At 44.3% G+C, this 15,684-nt stretch overlaps 2 protein-coding genes across 2 annotated transcripts in view; one reads left to right on the forward strand and one right to left on the reverse strand.

Annotated features, from left to right (window-relative positions):
- LOC103181924 (PDZ domain-containing protein GIPC1) overlaps positions 1 to 14,170 on the forward strand; it is a 51,897-nt gene extending 37,727 nt beyond the window's left edge. Inside the window, exon 7 of the mRNA XM_007898714.2 lies at positions 13,752 to 14,170. The gene's annotated coding sequence lies outside the window, so the exon portion shown is untranslated. The remainder of the gene's footprint in view (positions 1 to 13,751) is intronic.
- LOC103181923 (thromboxane A2 receptor) lies at positions 1,314 to 9,540 on the reverse strand. Its single transcript, XM_007898712.2, is given in 4 exon segments — positions 1,314 to 1,648; positions 2,068 to 2,276; positions 2,279 to 2,924; positions 9,461 to 9,540. Coding segments are annotated over 3 exon segments (1,047 nt in total). The 5' UTR covers positions 2,859 to 2,924; positions 9,461 to 9,540; the 3' UTR covers positions 1,314 to 1,390.
- Positions 14,171 to 15,684: the final 1,514 nt, after the last annotated feature.

Raw genomic sequence — 15,684 nt, forward strand, 5'->3', positions numbered from 1 at the left:
TATTCAATCTGGAGTTTCAGTCTAACTCCACTCGGACAACCTTGGTCATTTACAGCGATCGCAGAAGCAAGAGGTATTCCTTACAGCCTCTCCTATCGCTTCCTAGCTACAGCCAGTTCTTTCACAGTATTAGATATCCTAAGAGATCTGTTCGGACGAAGAAAGCTCTTCGGTCCATCAGATCCTCATCCTTCCAGACAGCAGAACCCTGATTCCCGTCCTCCCATCACAGCGCCAATGCAGCGCCACACACCTACACCCACTCGGGGCGAGAACACTCATTTCCATTTGTTGGCATGGCATGTGCAGTGGCCTCTTTTCACTCCATTGAGGTGTCTCAAAGCTCTTTCACAGGATTTTGCTGTGAAACACGGAATGCATTCCACCCTGTATCTTGCTCGAGCTGTAGGAAAACAAACAAAGGCCAATGTAATCAAGCGGAAAGCTATTATCTGCTATGGGAGTCTGACATAATGAAAGGAAAGGCCAAAGCTAAAGGCTTGGGTTGGGGGAAAGAGAAGCAAAATGCGGTCAAAGTAAATAGCTACATTCAGTGACTCAAAATGAACTTCTCCGGCCATTAAGTCAGTCTCAGCTTTTTCCACAGTTTGTCGAAAGTTTTAATACTGTATTACAATAAAACAGATCTATTTACAATACATACAACACATTCAGAAACTCAACAGCAAATGAGACTGATCTTATGGTAGTTCGATGGCTGAAGTAAAGCGCTAAAATGGGGAGCAATTCCATTTGGGTCTAGATTTACTTTATTTATGTAGCATTTCAGAGTGTCCAGAATTTGACAAATTATAACAATAATAATAATAATCCTTGCGTTCGATATAGCGTCTTATCATGTCGCTGAGACGTCTCAAAGCACTTCACAGAATATACTGTAAAGTGAATTGTCTGTATATTTTGTGGGTGGAACGTGACTACCAATTGCGCACAGGAGTGTCCCAGAAACAGTCGTGGATATAGTGACCGAATTCCTCTCATTATTATTTTTAATATAAATTGTAACATTCAGTCATACCTTTGAAGTTTTTGGGAGTTCCCAAAAGAAAGTACAGTGCAAATAAAAAAGGCTTTGATGTATTTAAGAACTTCTGGACACGCTGAAATGCTATATAATAATAATAATCACAATAATAATAACCCTTGCATTTGATATAGGGCCTTATCACATCTTTGAGACGTCTAGAAGACGTGATAAGGCGCTATATCAAATGCAAGGATTATTATTATCTTCGAGACGGCTCCAAGCGCTTCACTAAATATACTGGAAAATGAATTGACCGTGTATTTTTGAGCAAAACACGGCAGCCGATTGCACACAGCAGTTTTAATGTAAATATAAATAGCACTTCAGACCCAAACAGAATTTCTACTCCAACGTGGGTGTGACCGATGCCTGTGTGAATCGCCTTCTGTATGAAGCGTTGATGGCGGGGTACAAGGATGAAATCGAGGGCCTGTATTTGAGACTCGGATAGAACCTCTTCAAGACTGATCTTCGGAATAAAATATAGACCCAGGGATCGAGGATCTGGTTCCACGTGGCAATTCGGATACACATGATCAGAGTGGTCGCCTTGTCGATGTCTTTAGGTTTGTCTGTCAAAGCAACCTTGATGATGAGAAACTGTGGGAATTGACAAGCAACAAAAAAAGGGCCATCATTTCCTTTCGAAATTGCCGTTGTCTTTCCATTACTTCGTTGCGTTCTGCTGCTGCACGAGTTACAGTGCATCTATTACTACTTTGGTACTTGAGTAAATGTTCGTTTCGCATTTAGTTATTAAAGTTATTCCCCCCCAAAACCCGCCCCGTAACAAATGCTGATGCTAAATCAGCAACGACCACTTGCGCGTGTATCTATGTATGGATAGTCAGGGATTCAAACCCGACCTGGGTGGGGTGGGGGGGGAGTTTATCCATTAAGGGAGGAACATAATATTAATAATAATAATAATAATCCTTGCATTTGATATAGCGCCTCATCACGTCTGCTAGACGTCTCAAAGCGTGGTTAAGTGTGGGAGATAGGCGAGTGACACTTACCAGCAGTGGAGCCCAGCACACGGTGGCAATAATCATTATCCCCAGGAGTTGCACCATCATTTCCACTTCATGGTCTCGCCTCCTTTGCAGGGACTCGCGGCTGAAGCAGACCCTGAACAGCGTGACCACGCTGATGGTGTTGAGGACCACGGACATGGCCAGGGAGAGAAGGCCAACCCCGGAGAACAAGAGAGAGAAGGCCATGTCACCCCCTCGGATGTCATGTTAAAGAAACACCAGGACTTGGGCCATTGATGTGTGTACTGCCCCAACCCCCAGATGGGCAAGAGTCCGACGATCATTGAGAACAGCCAGATCATGAAGACCGCAAGCCAGGCGCGCTGCTTCGACGAACTGGTGGTCCGCAGGAAGGGCCTGTTGATGCCTAGGAATCGCTCCACCGCCATGGTGGCTCCCAGCAGCAGGGGGCTGAGTCCAAAGAAAACCATGGCGTAGCCCAGAAACTCGCACAGGTGACAGTGAGGGTCGACCACCTCCCAACTGAACCGGGTGTGGTGGTAAGTGAGCACAATGGACGCCGTCACTGCCAGCCCAGTGAAGTCCGTCATCACCAGTCCGCACAGCAAGACCAGGAAGCAGGACCTGGACCTGCTCTGCGCTTTCCTGTAAGCATTGATCAGGACCACGAAGGCGATGAGGTTGGAGATGATCCCCACTGCTGCGAAGACGGTGGAGAACCAGGGCGAGGTGTGGGAGCTGCTTGTTGTGTTCAGGTTCTCTGGCGTCAACGTGCAGTTGCTCACTGTCGGGATCGCTGTGGTTCCGTTCATAGTGCTCGAACCGCCCGGCTCTAACTCTTCCCGAACATGCGATACGGACAGTCGCTCTTCGACCTCCTGGGGTAATAAGAGAGACAGCAATAAACACTGGGTACAGATCGAAACTTTTCTCACAAGATTCGGTCTGTAGCTTTAAATTCATCGGAGCGAAGTCTGTGGAAGGTTTCTTGGAAGGAATGCCAAAGATATTTCAGCATTTGACACTGGTCACTGTTACGTACACACTGTGCGATGCCAGCAAACTAGACTAGGCTAAACATACTCAATATCGTCACTTTGCTATTTCATACCAAAGATGGGATTTGATAACTACGGCAATTAATTTGATGGTTTGTATAAACTCACTACGCTTTTTTCTTCCCCTCTCTTTGCAGAGGATCGCGAATGATTGCTCCAACCACTCCCTTTCTCTTCGCTCTCTTTTTTTCTCCTTGAATGCATTTGTTTCTCTATCTTCTACTGTTACCACCAACCCATTGGGTCCCCCAAGCCTTGGCTCTTGCCAACCCTGCCCCTGATTCTTTACCAGAATCAGGGAAGGAGAAAGTGCTTCTCGCAGCTGGCTGGACCCCCAAGACATGAGGGCTAGAGAACCTGGGTTCGATTCCCGGGCAGGGAAAACCATTAGACAATTTTCCTTACTCCACACCCCACCCCCCACCCCAGGTTACCTAGCAGTAAGTAGGAACCCGGTTGTTAGTCGATTGGTGGATCGCTTTTCCAGGGGTAATAATCCCATCAAAACATTTTTTTAAAAAAAAATAATAATAATTTGGTTACTCAGTCCACGTCTGTTTGTGGGAAGCTGCTGTGTGCAATTTGGCTGCTGTCTTTCGCCCACAAAATATGCAGTCAATTTACTGCGCAGTATGTTCCGTGAAGCCCTTTGTGAAGTCTCGAAAACGTGATAAGGCGCGATATCAAATGCAAGGATTATTATTGTTATTATTATTATCTTTGCTCGGCGTTCTCTCGCCATTTGTGGCTTTTCACCCAAACTTAACTTGTAAATATTTATCTCTTTTCCTGCACTGGCCAACATTCGCGAGACAGTGCCTCACAATCAGCCTGCGACAGGGAGATCGACACACTCAACGCAGGATCAAGGCTTTTCTGTTCCGTGCAGAGAGGGTTGGTGGAACACTGAACGACTGGTTACAAATAATTTTTGAAGGCGAGTCCATAACAGCAACGGAATTGGATAAATAGTTGAGGAGAAGATCCTGCAAGTTCCTGGAGAATTAATAACGCTGCTGTGAAAGAACAGGGGGAACGGGGATGGAGGAAATAAATCCAGGGGTGCGGGGAAAAGGGCAGGTAAATGGGACCGAAAGGATTTCACTTTAAAACAACCAGCACAGACACGATGGGCCGAATGGCCTCCTTCTGTGCTGTAAATTTCTATCGTTTTCTATGGTGCTAAGTTCAGCGAGGGAACTAGCATCAGAAAAGGAGATAATAGAAGATGTCTAGAGGATGTGGTGATAATAATAATCCTTGCATTTGATTCAGCGCCATACCGCATCTTCGAGACGTCTCAAAGTGCTTCACAGAATACACTGTAAAGTGAATTAACTGTATATTTTGTGGGCGAAATGCAGCAGCCAATTGCTCACAGCTGTGCCCACAAAAAAGTCGTGGATTGAGGGACCAAAATTCTTTTTTTAAGGAATTATTACCCCCCCGGAAAAGCGATCCACAAATCGACTAGCAACCAGAGTGCTCTAACCACTGAGCTACAGGATTCCTCTGTGATTAGGTGCTATAGCAAGGATTATTATTATTATTATTATTATTATTGTTATACATTTAACGTATTGTGTAAGGTTCACAGGGTAGAAGGAGAATAGGAATTGAATGAGAATTTAAAGAATTTACCCTTTCTTTGGCCTCTAGTCTGTAAGTTCCAATCCAATCACCATCTGTACCCACTTGGATCTCAGTGAACCATTTGGCAGAGATTTCTAGGACAATGTTAGTCATAATGGGTCATGGAAGCCAAAGCTTTCCCTGGGATTTAGCACAAAATAACACAAATCGCACAGTGCTGATATTTTGGCCTTAAGCTCCCTCGTGAAACATCCTCAACACCTTTTACGTCACACAGTATGACATGAATCACCACATTGCCAGAGCAACAAGATTGATAATAATAATAATAACAATAATAATAATAATGATAAGTCAGCATGGATCCAGAACTGGCTGGAAGACAGAAAGCAGAGAGTTGTGGTAAACAGCTGCTTTTCTGACTGGAGGGAAGTGTACAGTGGTGTCCCCCAGGGATCGGTATTAGGAGCACTGCTCTTCTTAATGTACATAAATGATCTGGACTTGGGTATAGCAAGTACCGTTTCCAAGTTTGCGGACGACACAAAGTTAGGTAGGGTGGGAAACAGTGAGAAGGACAGTAGCCAACTGCAGGAAGACATAGACAGAATGGTAAAATGGGCGACACGTGGCAGATGAGGTTCAATGTGGAGAAATGCATTTTGGTAGAAAGAATGAGGGGCAATACAGACTGGTAATACAATCTTAAGGGGGCAAAAGAACAGAGAGACCTGGGGGTGCAGGTAAATGAATCCTTGAAGGTGGCAGGACAGCGAGATAAAGCTGTAAAAAGGGCCAATGGGATTCTAGGCTTTATAAATAGGGCCATAGAGTACAGGAGTCAGGAGGTTATGATTAACCGATATAAAACACTGGTTAGGCCTCAGTTAGAATACTGCGCCCAGTTCTGGGCACCGCACTATAGGAAGGATGTTAAGGCATTGGAAAAGGTACAGAGGAGATTTACAAGGATGGTATCAGGAATGAGGGACCTTGATTATGGGGAAAGGTTGGAGAGGCCGGGATTATTAATAATAATAATAATCCTTGCACTTTTCACGTCGGGAGGACTTCCCAAAGCGCTTCACAGAACACACTGTAAAGTGAATTGACTGTATATTTGTGGGCGAACGCGGCAGCCAATTGCGCACAGCAATGTCCCATAAACAGTCGTAGATTGAAAATGACCAATTTATTATTGTTTTTTTTTTGGAGGGATTATTATTAGGCTCCGTGTGGAGTAAGGAAACTTGCCCAAGGTTTCGCCCTCTACCTGGAAATGAACCCAGGTCTCTCGCTCGCAAAGCGAGTGCTCTAACCACTGAGCTACAGGACTCCACAATTCTCATTGGAGCAGAGAAGGTTACGAGGACCTGATAGAGATCTTCAAAATCATGAGGGGATTTGATAGGTTAGAAAGGGAAAAACTGTTCCCACTGGTGGGTGTGTCGGTGACTCGAGGTCACAGATTCAAAATAGTATCTAAAAGAAGCCGAGGGGAGGTGAGAAGACATTTTTTCACGCAGCGAGTTGTTCAAATTTGGAACGCATTGCCTGAAAGGGCGGTGGAGGCCAATTCGATAACTACTTTTAAAAACGCGGTGGACAGGTATTTGAGGAGGACGGGTTTGCAGGTTATGGGGAAGGGGCTGAGGAGCGGGATTGACATTAATTGCTCTATTCAAAGAGCCGACACAGACTCGATGGGCCGAATGGCCTCTTTTTGTGCTGTACAATTCTATGATTCTATGATTCTATATATATATCACATCTTTCACATTGGGAGGTAGTCGCAAAGTACTTCACGGTGTAGTGACTGGATGCCTTTGTGTCCCACAATGTCCCACAAACATCCATGAAGTGAACAACCAATTTTATCTGCGAGGGATAAGGGGATTGTTGGCCAGGACACTGTGAGAAATAGCGCCGTGGGATCTTTAACTTCCACCCGTACAGGCCGATCAAGCCTTGGTTTAATGTCTCATCTGAAGATCAGCAACTCCAACAACACAGCACAGTCTCAACAACGCACTGGAATGTCAGCCTAGGCAAAGTGGGTTCAAAGCCCCAATGTGGGGCTTGAACCCAGAGGCGAGATGACTGAAGAGCAACTCAGAGGCAAGAGTGTTGAGTGTGTTGCTAAGTATGATCTTGAGAGTTAGAGGGTTAAGCTCTGAGGAACAACGAGCCTCCAAAATTAATGTCTGCGAGTTGACCTTAAGGAGAGTTGTAAGATGCTCAATGCGATTGACCGAGAGGATATTGTTGCACATCTGGGCTTGTTTAACGAGTGCATTTTACTTTTCCACTGATGTTTCCTGGCCTTGAAGGATTCATGACTAGCAAGGCAACATTGGAGTGGTTCTCAACCAGATGACAATTGATTATCCCAGTCACTAGGGTAACTTGCGCGGAATGCTGAGAATGCTGTTGGTTTCCATGAAATGTTTGATCTAAAATACCAACCATATTCCCAAGTTAGCTGAGCACTGTGGATCGATATGGGTTTTCAGAATAAGACTTCAGTAAACGTCCACAAGGAGTTCAAAGTCCCAAAGTGCGGCTTGAACCCACAACCCTGTGACTAAGAGGAGCAGGACAGGAGCCAAGTGGAAAGAATCCATGCCATAAGTGGCCGGTCTGTCTCTCCGCGTCCTACCAATGAGCCAGGCTGGCTGGTCTGTCATTAGCAGCTCCTTTAGAGTACTGTGGACCCGCCTGGCTTAGGAACTAAACTACCGAGACCTCCACAGAGGGCTGACTCGATTCCAATGTTCCATTGTCAGTCAGTGTCGGTGTTAATTTAACAACAACCACAAATTACATCTACACAGCGCCTTTCACCTCACAATAACGGTCCCAAGGCGCTGGACAGTCAGGGATCCACACTCGAGCTGGTGGTTGGGATCAGGAGGGGTGGAGGAGTGAACTCATCATTGATGATGAATCTTATTCCTTCTTGTATGTATCCATGGGGTGATCCACTAAAGGAGTGAACATTTTCAAAAGTGAGCCCTTTGGAACGAATAGAGCAACAGCACACTGTGGGAAACTCAAGTTCTTGTCGGGTCAAGTTGTTCACCTCTCTCTCCAACGCACATGATCAAGGTCCCTTGCCAATTTCTCAAGCCTTGCACCATTATCTCCGGAGCTGTCAACTGGAATGAACTACAGAAAACTCTATCTTGTTAGGCATTCAGGAAACCGGAAACTTGAACATTACCACTGCATTTTGATGATCCTGCTAGTTTGAAGCAAATTGATGTGCGCGAGAACTAATATAAGGACACTAGCCTTAGAGTTCTCATCAATCAACTCCCATTAACCTGGCAAACCAAAACCTTAACAGGTAGGGTGGTCGTAGCTGGATAAGCTTACCAGACAGAGCTTTCAATGACAAGCTATGCAGTTTTTGCTGGTTAACTTCCAACACACACTCTACGGTCCCCGAGTCTTGGACCTTGCCAACCTGCGCCTAATAAGGTATGTTTCGACAAGGAGAGGCAACACACTGCATTGCTGACACGGAAGTTCCCATGCATAGGTGACTTGTGTATGTGAAACCCACGGTGATGAGTTTCTATGTGTCAGACAACTGGCTGACAAAATGGGGGCTCAAATAGCACCTCGTCACGTCGTTGAATTGTTGTCACGTCGTAAAATTATCCTCCTGCTTAGACTGAAAATACAGCGCAATAAAGTCAACTTATTTAATTAGGGGCAGACGGGATAGGAAAATAAAACAGCCCAAAAATGCGGAAAAATACCTAAAAAAATACTGCACATGTTCTCCTCACCACCACACGCGGAAACACACAACCTTTAAAGGTTTCTCATTAGCTACTTGTTTCCTCGCTCGCGATTTCCCATTGAAAACAAAACGTTTTAAACCACTTATATCTGTCAACCTGATTCTGTCTGCTTCTAACCTGATCCCTCATCCCCTCCACTCCCCCATCAGCGGCCATGCTTTCAGCCACTACACCCCCAAACCTTGGAACTCTCTCCCTCAATCCCTCTTCCTTCCCTATCTTCTGATCTGACCTGAAGACCTTCCTCTTCGACGGTGCCTACAGTCACCTCCCCCCTCATTCTTTGGCTCAGTGTCGGGTTCCACCACTGTTAAGCCCTCCAGGACGCTGCCCCACACTGAAGGGCGCTATACAAATGCTGTTGTTGATATTGTTGCTGTGGAGTGTATCCCTCGAATTGGTCTCAAATCATTCCAACCACAACTGTGGTGCAGAATTATAATTAATAATAATAACAATAATGCTTGCATTTGATCTAGCACCTTGAGGCATCTCAAAGAGCTTCACAGAATGTACTGTAAAGTGAATTGTGGTGTATTCACTTCACGGTGGGAGAAATTAAATGTACATTTTTTTTAAATGGAAAGCTGCTTTGAAATACAATACCCGATGATTACATCTGATCAAAATTTCCTCTTGCCTAGTCTCTCTGTTTCAAAAGCAGCCCATACATACTATACTATACTATACTTACAAAGAAATCAACTTTCACACACACAGCCCAAAATGAAATGGATCATTGCATTCAACAATGAAAGTACTTTGATTCAGCAAATAATGTGCATTGCTCTCTTTCTATCTCACACACACAAACACACACACACACACACACACAACACATACAGTCCAGTGGTTTAAACCACAAAGGTATAAACTCAATGATGCTTAACTCAAACCCGCTTAACACTGCTCTCCCTTACACAATGCGATCCAGGCAAAGAAAGGGATTACCTTTAACGTTACTGCTCTTAAGAATGTGCTGTTCGAAACGTTACTCCTGTCATATCCGTATGACTCTGCAGTTGCAACTGACTGACTGACAAAAGGCTCTTTTTAAATCACCCCCTCCCTCCCCACCCCCTCCCTCCCACTCCTGTTCCTGACTGGTACATTTCCAGGATTTTTTTCTCCAGAGGATCATAAAACATTCACAAAATGCTTAGGAATTTTTTTTCCATTTAAAAAAAATACCAAAACACACACGGACACAAACACCACATACAAAAGAAATGAAGCAGTGAGTCAACTGAAATCCTGACCAGTTTTTAACAAAAGCCAGACCTGAAGATGTACACAGATACACACAACACGCACACCCCACCCTAAAGGCAATTGATTGATTCCAGAGCTTGACATGAAAGCCACCGCTATATTCTGTGGAATGTGCGCACCAATGTTTCGTCTGCAAAACATAAAGTCAATTGAACAACAACAATAACAACTTACATTTATACAGTGCGTTTCATGCCGGACAGTGCCTACTTTAACTCACTTTACGGTATATTCTGTGAAGCGCTTTGAGGTGTCTCAGCGACGCGATAAGGCGCTGTATCAAATGCAAGGATTATTACTATGAATGTGATTTCCCTCTGGGCTCCGTTAACGGGCAAGCAGTTGGCATGGCAGACCACACAATCTGCACAGACCCCCGTAGCGGGGAAGGGTCCTCTTGCTTGCCTTGAAACTTATTTCATTTCAAACGAAAATGGAATTCTAGTACATTGGACTTCTTGTTGTTTGTGGGTCTATGTTACTGGTAGGTAATAATAATAATAATCATAACAATCCTTACATTTAATATATCGCCTTATCACGTCGGCAGGATGTCTCGGGATTTTCTGTGAAGTGAAGTGACTGTGTATTTGAAGGCCAACACGGCAGCACAATTGCGCACAGCAACGTCCTACGGACAGCCATGAAACGAAATGACCAATTTTATTTGGGGGGATTGTTGGCCGGGACTCCGGGAGAGAGAGAGAAACTCCCTTCTCTTTTCGAATAGAGTCTTGGGATGTTTAACATCCACCTGAACAGGAAGACGGGACCTCAGTTAAAATCTCTTCGGAAGGACAGCACCTCCGACAATGCAACCCCCCCCTCTCCCCCCCAACACTGCATTGGAGTGTCAGCTTAGACTACGTGAGATCAAGTGCCGATGTGGGATTCGAACCTACAAGCTTCTGGCTCAGAGACGAGCCAAGCTGACAATAATGCCAACATTAAGCAATGTTCCACTAACCAGTAATTTGTATGTCTGTAGAGCATTAAATCTAATAAACAAACCCACTGGGACGGTTTGTAACCCAAAATCACAGCGATTCGAAAGAAAGCTACGTTGCAAGTTTGCTCACAAAAGAATGCTCTCTATTAAATGCTGTCTGGCTCAGTTGGTAGCATTCTGGCAACTGAGTCAAGCTGTGCGTTCCAGCCCTATGTCGGGGGCTTTGAAGTCAGAATCTAGGCCAACACTGTGATGCAGTGTTTGAGGTCGACCTGTCAGAGCTAACGCCCTTCAGACCAATGGTTAAACCGAGGTCCTGTCTGTCCATTCGGGTGAATTCCACAACGACGACAACTTGCACTTATACCGAGCCCATCTCAGAGCGCTTGACAGCAGTGGAGCCTGACCCCGAGCCCGGGGGGGGGGGGTGGAGGGGAGAGTGGGAGAAGAGGTGACCGTAATCGCGAGAGGAAGGTCTTCAACTGTGCTTATGGTCTAGAGATCCTGTGGCACTATCCAAAAAAATGTAAAGGGTCACTTCCCCCCAGTGTACTGGTTACTGATGTCACTACGTCAAATGCAAAGGGTTTATTTTTATTAGATTGTTACTAAATTGGGTCGAGCCTTCTTTGTAAAGGACTCACCACATCCTTTTCAAAGAAGTTGTAGTGATAAGGGATCGAAACTGTACTAAAGTTGCTCTTTTGCAAACCATCTCCTGACATGGAATGGGTTCACTGATCCCAGGAGACCGCTCAGATAAAGGTCATTTCAAGTGTAGAAGCAAGTTTTATTGTAGTTCATAGACATAGACTTTCTAGTCATGACCAGATAGCTGTTAATAGTTTTAAAAGGCTGTTTCGTTTGGTACAAGAAATGTACTTAATAGTCACTGCATTTGATTTATAATAATAATAATAATAATAATAATAATAATAACTTGCATTTGATACAGTGCTTTTCGCGTCTTCTAGACATCTCAAAGTGTCAGAGGGAATGCTTACGAGCTGTAATGACTGTATGTTCGTAGGTGAATGCGGCAGCCAGTTTTTGCACATGGCAAATTCTCACAAAAAGAGTGACATCAGTGACCAATTTTATCTGGAAGGATTGTTGGCTTAGACAACATGAGAAACTTGCCTTCCCTTTTCAAGTAGCACCATGAGCTCTTGACACTATATCTGAACAGGCAGTTGCGACGTCTTTATCGAACATCTCATCCGAAGGATGGCACCTCCAACTTATACAGCACCCTTCACGCCGGGTAGTGGACTATAAGCTACAAGTCCCAAGTTGAACCCGCATGTTTCTGACCCAGAGGTGGGAGTCCTATCAACTGAGCCAGACTGACACGCTCGTTAGCAAAAGTAAAAGCTGCTTTTTTCATTCGGTTACGTTTGGAACCACTTGAGATCGCAAGATACTTTGAAACATAATTATTTGCAGGAGACATTTCCTGGATTCGGCATTGCTCCAAAGGCAGAGCCAATAGTGGAATTTTATAAGGTCAGGCACAGAAGTTTGCCGGGAACATGAAGAACTTGCGACTCTTCCTTCATAAAACTGTCTAAGATTCTGGACTCCTTTCATTGAAGACAGTCACGACGGTTAATTCTTTGCACCAGGTTGCGCTCGTATCATGTTTAGGCTGATTTTCGATAACCGAAAGTTTTTGGCAGTTACAGTCTATTAGCAAAATAGACAGGACAATTTTTAGGCAGCTGCGAAGGTGGAGCGGATAGAGCTGAATTTTATGAATCCGGTTCATCTGAGGCTCTATGGGAAAGTTATGGGCAGGGAAAGGAAATCCAGCCAGGGTTCCTGCTCCTAGTCCCTCTACAGCGCCCACCCAATCCACGACTGTTTGTGGGACGCTGCCGTGCGCAATTGGCTGCCGGGTCCTGTCCATAAAATATACAGTCAGTTCACGTTACAATATATTCTGTGGAGCCCTTTGAGACGTCTCGACGACGTGATAAGGCGCTGTGTCAAATGCAAGGATTATTATCATTACTAGTCATGGGCAAGTGTGGCAGCCGGGTGGGGAGAGCTGAGGCTGGGCTGTGATGGGCTGTACAGTCAAGTGACCTCCTAACGCTCATTGCCAAGGCTCACACGTGAACAGTGGGGGTGGGGAGTGGGGCGGAGGGGTTAACCGAGGACATCCAGAGAGCATGAAACTGCACCCCAGTGAGCGGAGCAACAAATTCCTTTGGGGGAGAAAATCAAAGGGAGGAGAAAAATGGATGCACTAAATTGTAAAGTAAGATATTTTTCAATGTGACAGCAAAGTTTGCGATGTGTGTTGAACGGGACCACAGTCGCCAGATGACAGCGCTTCAAAACATGGCTTTGAATAAATGCAAGAGGTCGTGTGAAAGTGTTGCAGATAGAGCTTTCAGCCAATAATTCTAAGAAGTCTGTAAATAGAGCCTGATTACATTGCCGTTCGGGTGGGTGAACAGCCTATGTGTTTGCGTGCACTTCACTAACATGATTAAAAGACTCGTAGCAAAATCTTATCTTGGCTCATTTCCTCTGATAGATCACAACAAAGGGGAGTATTTCTCCGCCTGCGATGGTGTATACTGCCCCCTGGGGTTTGGGGAAGAGGGTGGGGCAAAGGGGTAACAATACCTTTGGGACCGTGTTGGAAGGTGTAAGTGACTGCTGCTGGCGCTATATAAGTAAGCGCAAGTCGTTGAACAGTTAACCCAAGATTGGTAGGAAGGTCTATTTAGCTGTTTGCTGGTTTCGGTGACAGAACCAACACACACCACCCAACAACGAAAGGAACCATGGGTTTGTGGTGTCTCAGACAGCAGTATTGGAGGATTTCTGTAATTATTGTGTTAAATAATATCTCAACATATATTTGCGAGGTTTATATATATTTTTGGAACATATGATCCATCTCATATGAGGGGAGTTGGCTGTAACTAGCTTCAAAGAAGATTCTTGCTCAAAGAGGAGATACAAAAGACTGTTTATAAACCACAAACTGTTTTCATTCCTTATCAGTCTCACGGTCTGCAGCTGGAGAGAGCTGTGTTTCGTCTGTTTTTTCACAAAGGAACCACCTTGCAAAAGACAACAGGTAAAAAGGTGACCTAATCAACGGTATAGACGGGGATCGATTCGAAAGAGAAAGGGAGAAGGAAGAAATTGGAACTCGGAGTCGCAAACCATATTCCAGCTTCCAAAGAAGGAAGATCAAGGCTACGATTTAAACAACACTAAACGTACAATAATACCTGGATAAGCTTGGGTGATATCGAACTGGAAACCACACAACAATACTTGGATCCCTTTTGAGGACTTATATTTGGATTCAAATGGGACATTAAATTGGACATTGCTCCTCTATCTCTCCCGCAACAATTGGTTTGGTCGACTTAAATCGTTGTGAACTACAGTTGACGTGGATGCATGAGCATAATTGGATGTATTCCTTGAATTACTTTCGAACCATTATTAATCTGAATTAATAAACCTTGACTAATTGTACAACATTTGCGCCAGTCCTTACTTTACCGCAGGGTCATGAAAATAAATTAACCCTTACAGTATAATTCAGATCTCTTAATGGGCCGTTAGGGATTTATGTTCATTTCGGGGGTGGATAAAATGCTGGTTTAATTTCAACTCTTATTTGTTTCTCGTTTAGTTTCGCCAATACTTGTTGTACATTTTACCTAAAAAGGAATTCTTATTCAGACAGGTGGCGTTCACCTTGACGAGAGGTCACCCCACAGATTGAAGTTGTTCACAGAATGCTTTAAAAACCTCAAAGTCAACACACCATCGGAAAAGAATGTGGTTCAACTGTGATCTCTCAGCTGATTACATTTCATTAAACTGTAATTCAGGCAGTATTCTCATTAGCAAGGTAATTTGAGGGGTAGATAAAATGCTGGTTTTATTTCAACTCTATCTGTTTCTCATTTCGTTTTGCCAACACTTGTTGTATATTTTACCTAAAAAGGAGTTTTTAATCTAACTGATTAGACTCCAGCTGTTACCCCAACGCGCACACTGGGATCCCCAAGCCTTGGCTCTTGCCAACCAGCTTTCCGGAATTATGTAAGCAGCATGCGTCCCTCTGGGGAGAGAGCGCGGATTCCATTCCAACGATCTCCTTCTGAGTTTTACATGTGTGGGTGGGTAGGTGAGCGGGGTCTCCTTGGTTCTGAACTTGGGTCGGTATTCTGGGTCCATATTATTCCAAGGCATTTATGGATGAACCTTGATTTACACTCCAGAAAAAGGTTGCTGCCTTGATGCAATGTACATGCCGTGCAGGCAATAGAGTGGCAATTTGAACAAAATATAAAGCCATAGTTAAAGACTGGGCCTGAATACAATACATTCAAGTGTGCAATATACCAACAAGTTGAACGCAATGTTGATCAATACTATATCTGCAACACTCGTGTAAACGGAAATTAAGTCATTGCTGTGATAAAGTGGAAACGGAGCCAGAAACGACAACAGGAAAAATGAAGTGATGGAGTGCAGATTATAATCAAGGATTCCTTGTGAGTAATCATAATCAATAGAATAATTTTGAGCTGATGAGTAAATAGAAAAACAGATTTATTTTGCTTTTGTCGGTAAAACAGGAAACAGGCCAAAGCTCTTGTTAGCAGGAGCAGGAACTGATGATATCGCAATAAACTGGTGGCCTCACCGGCTCCCGACGTTAGACTACGGTAAATCTGATTTCCTTTCTCAAGCTGTTTGTCTGACTTATGACTGTGTCATGTCCTTTACACAAGATCACGAGTTGGCTTTGTATGTGCGCAATTGGCTGCCGCATTTCGCCCACAAAATACACAGTCAATCCACCGTACAATATATTCTGAGAAGTGCTTCGAGATGTCTCAACGACGCAATAAGGTGCAATATCAGATGCAAGGATTATTATTATTATAATTACTAGCATAGGAATATT

Source organism: Callorhinchus milii, unplaced genomic scaffold (assembly GCF_018977255.1).
Source record: "Callorhinchus milii isolate IMCB2004 unplaced genomic scaffold, IMCB_Cmil_1.0 Scaffold21, whole genome shotgun sequence".
NCBI classification, from domain to species: domain Eukaryota; kingdom Metazoa; phylum Chordata; class Chondrichthyes; order Chimaeriformes; family Callorhinchidae; genus Callorhinchus; species Callorhinchus milii.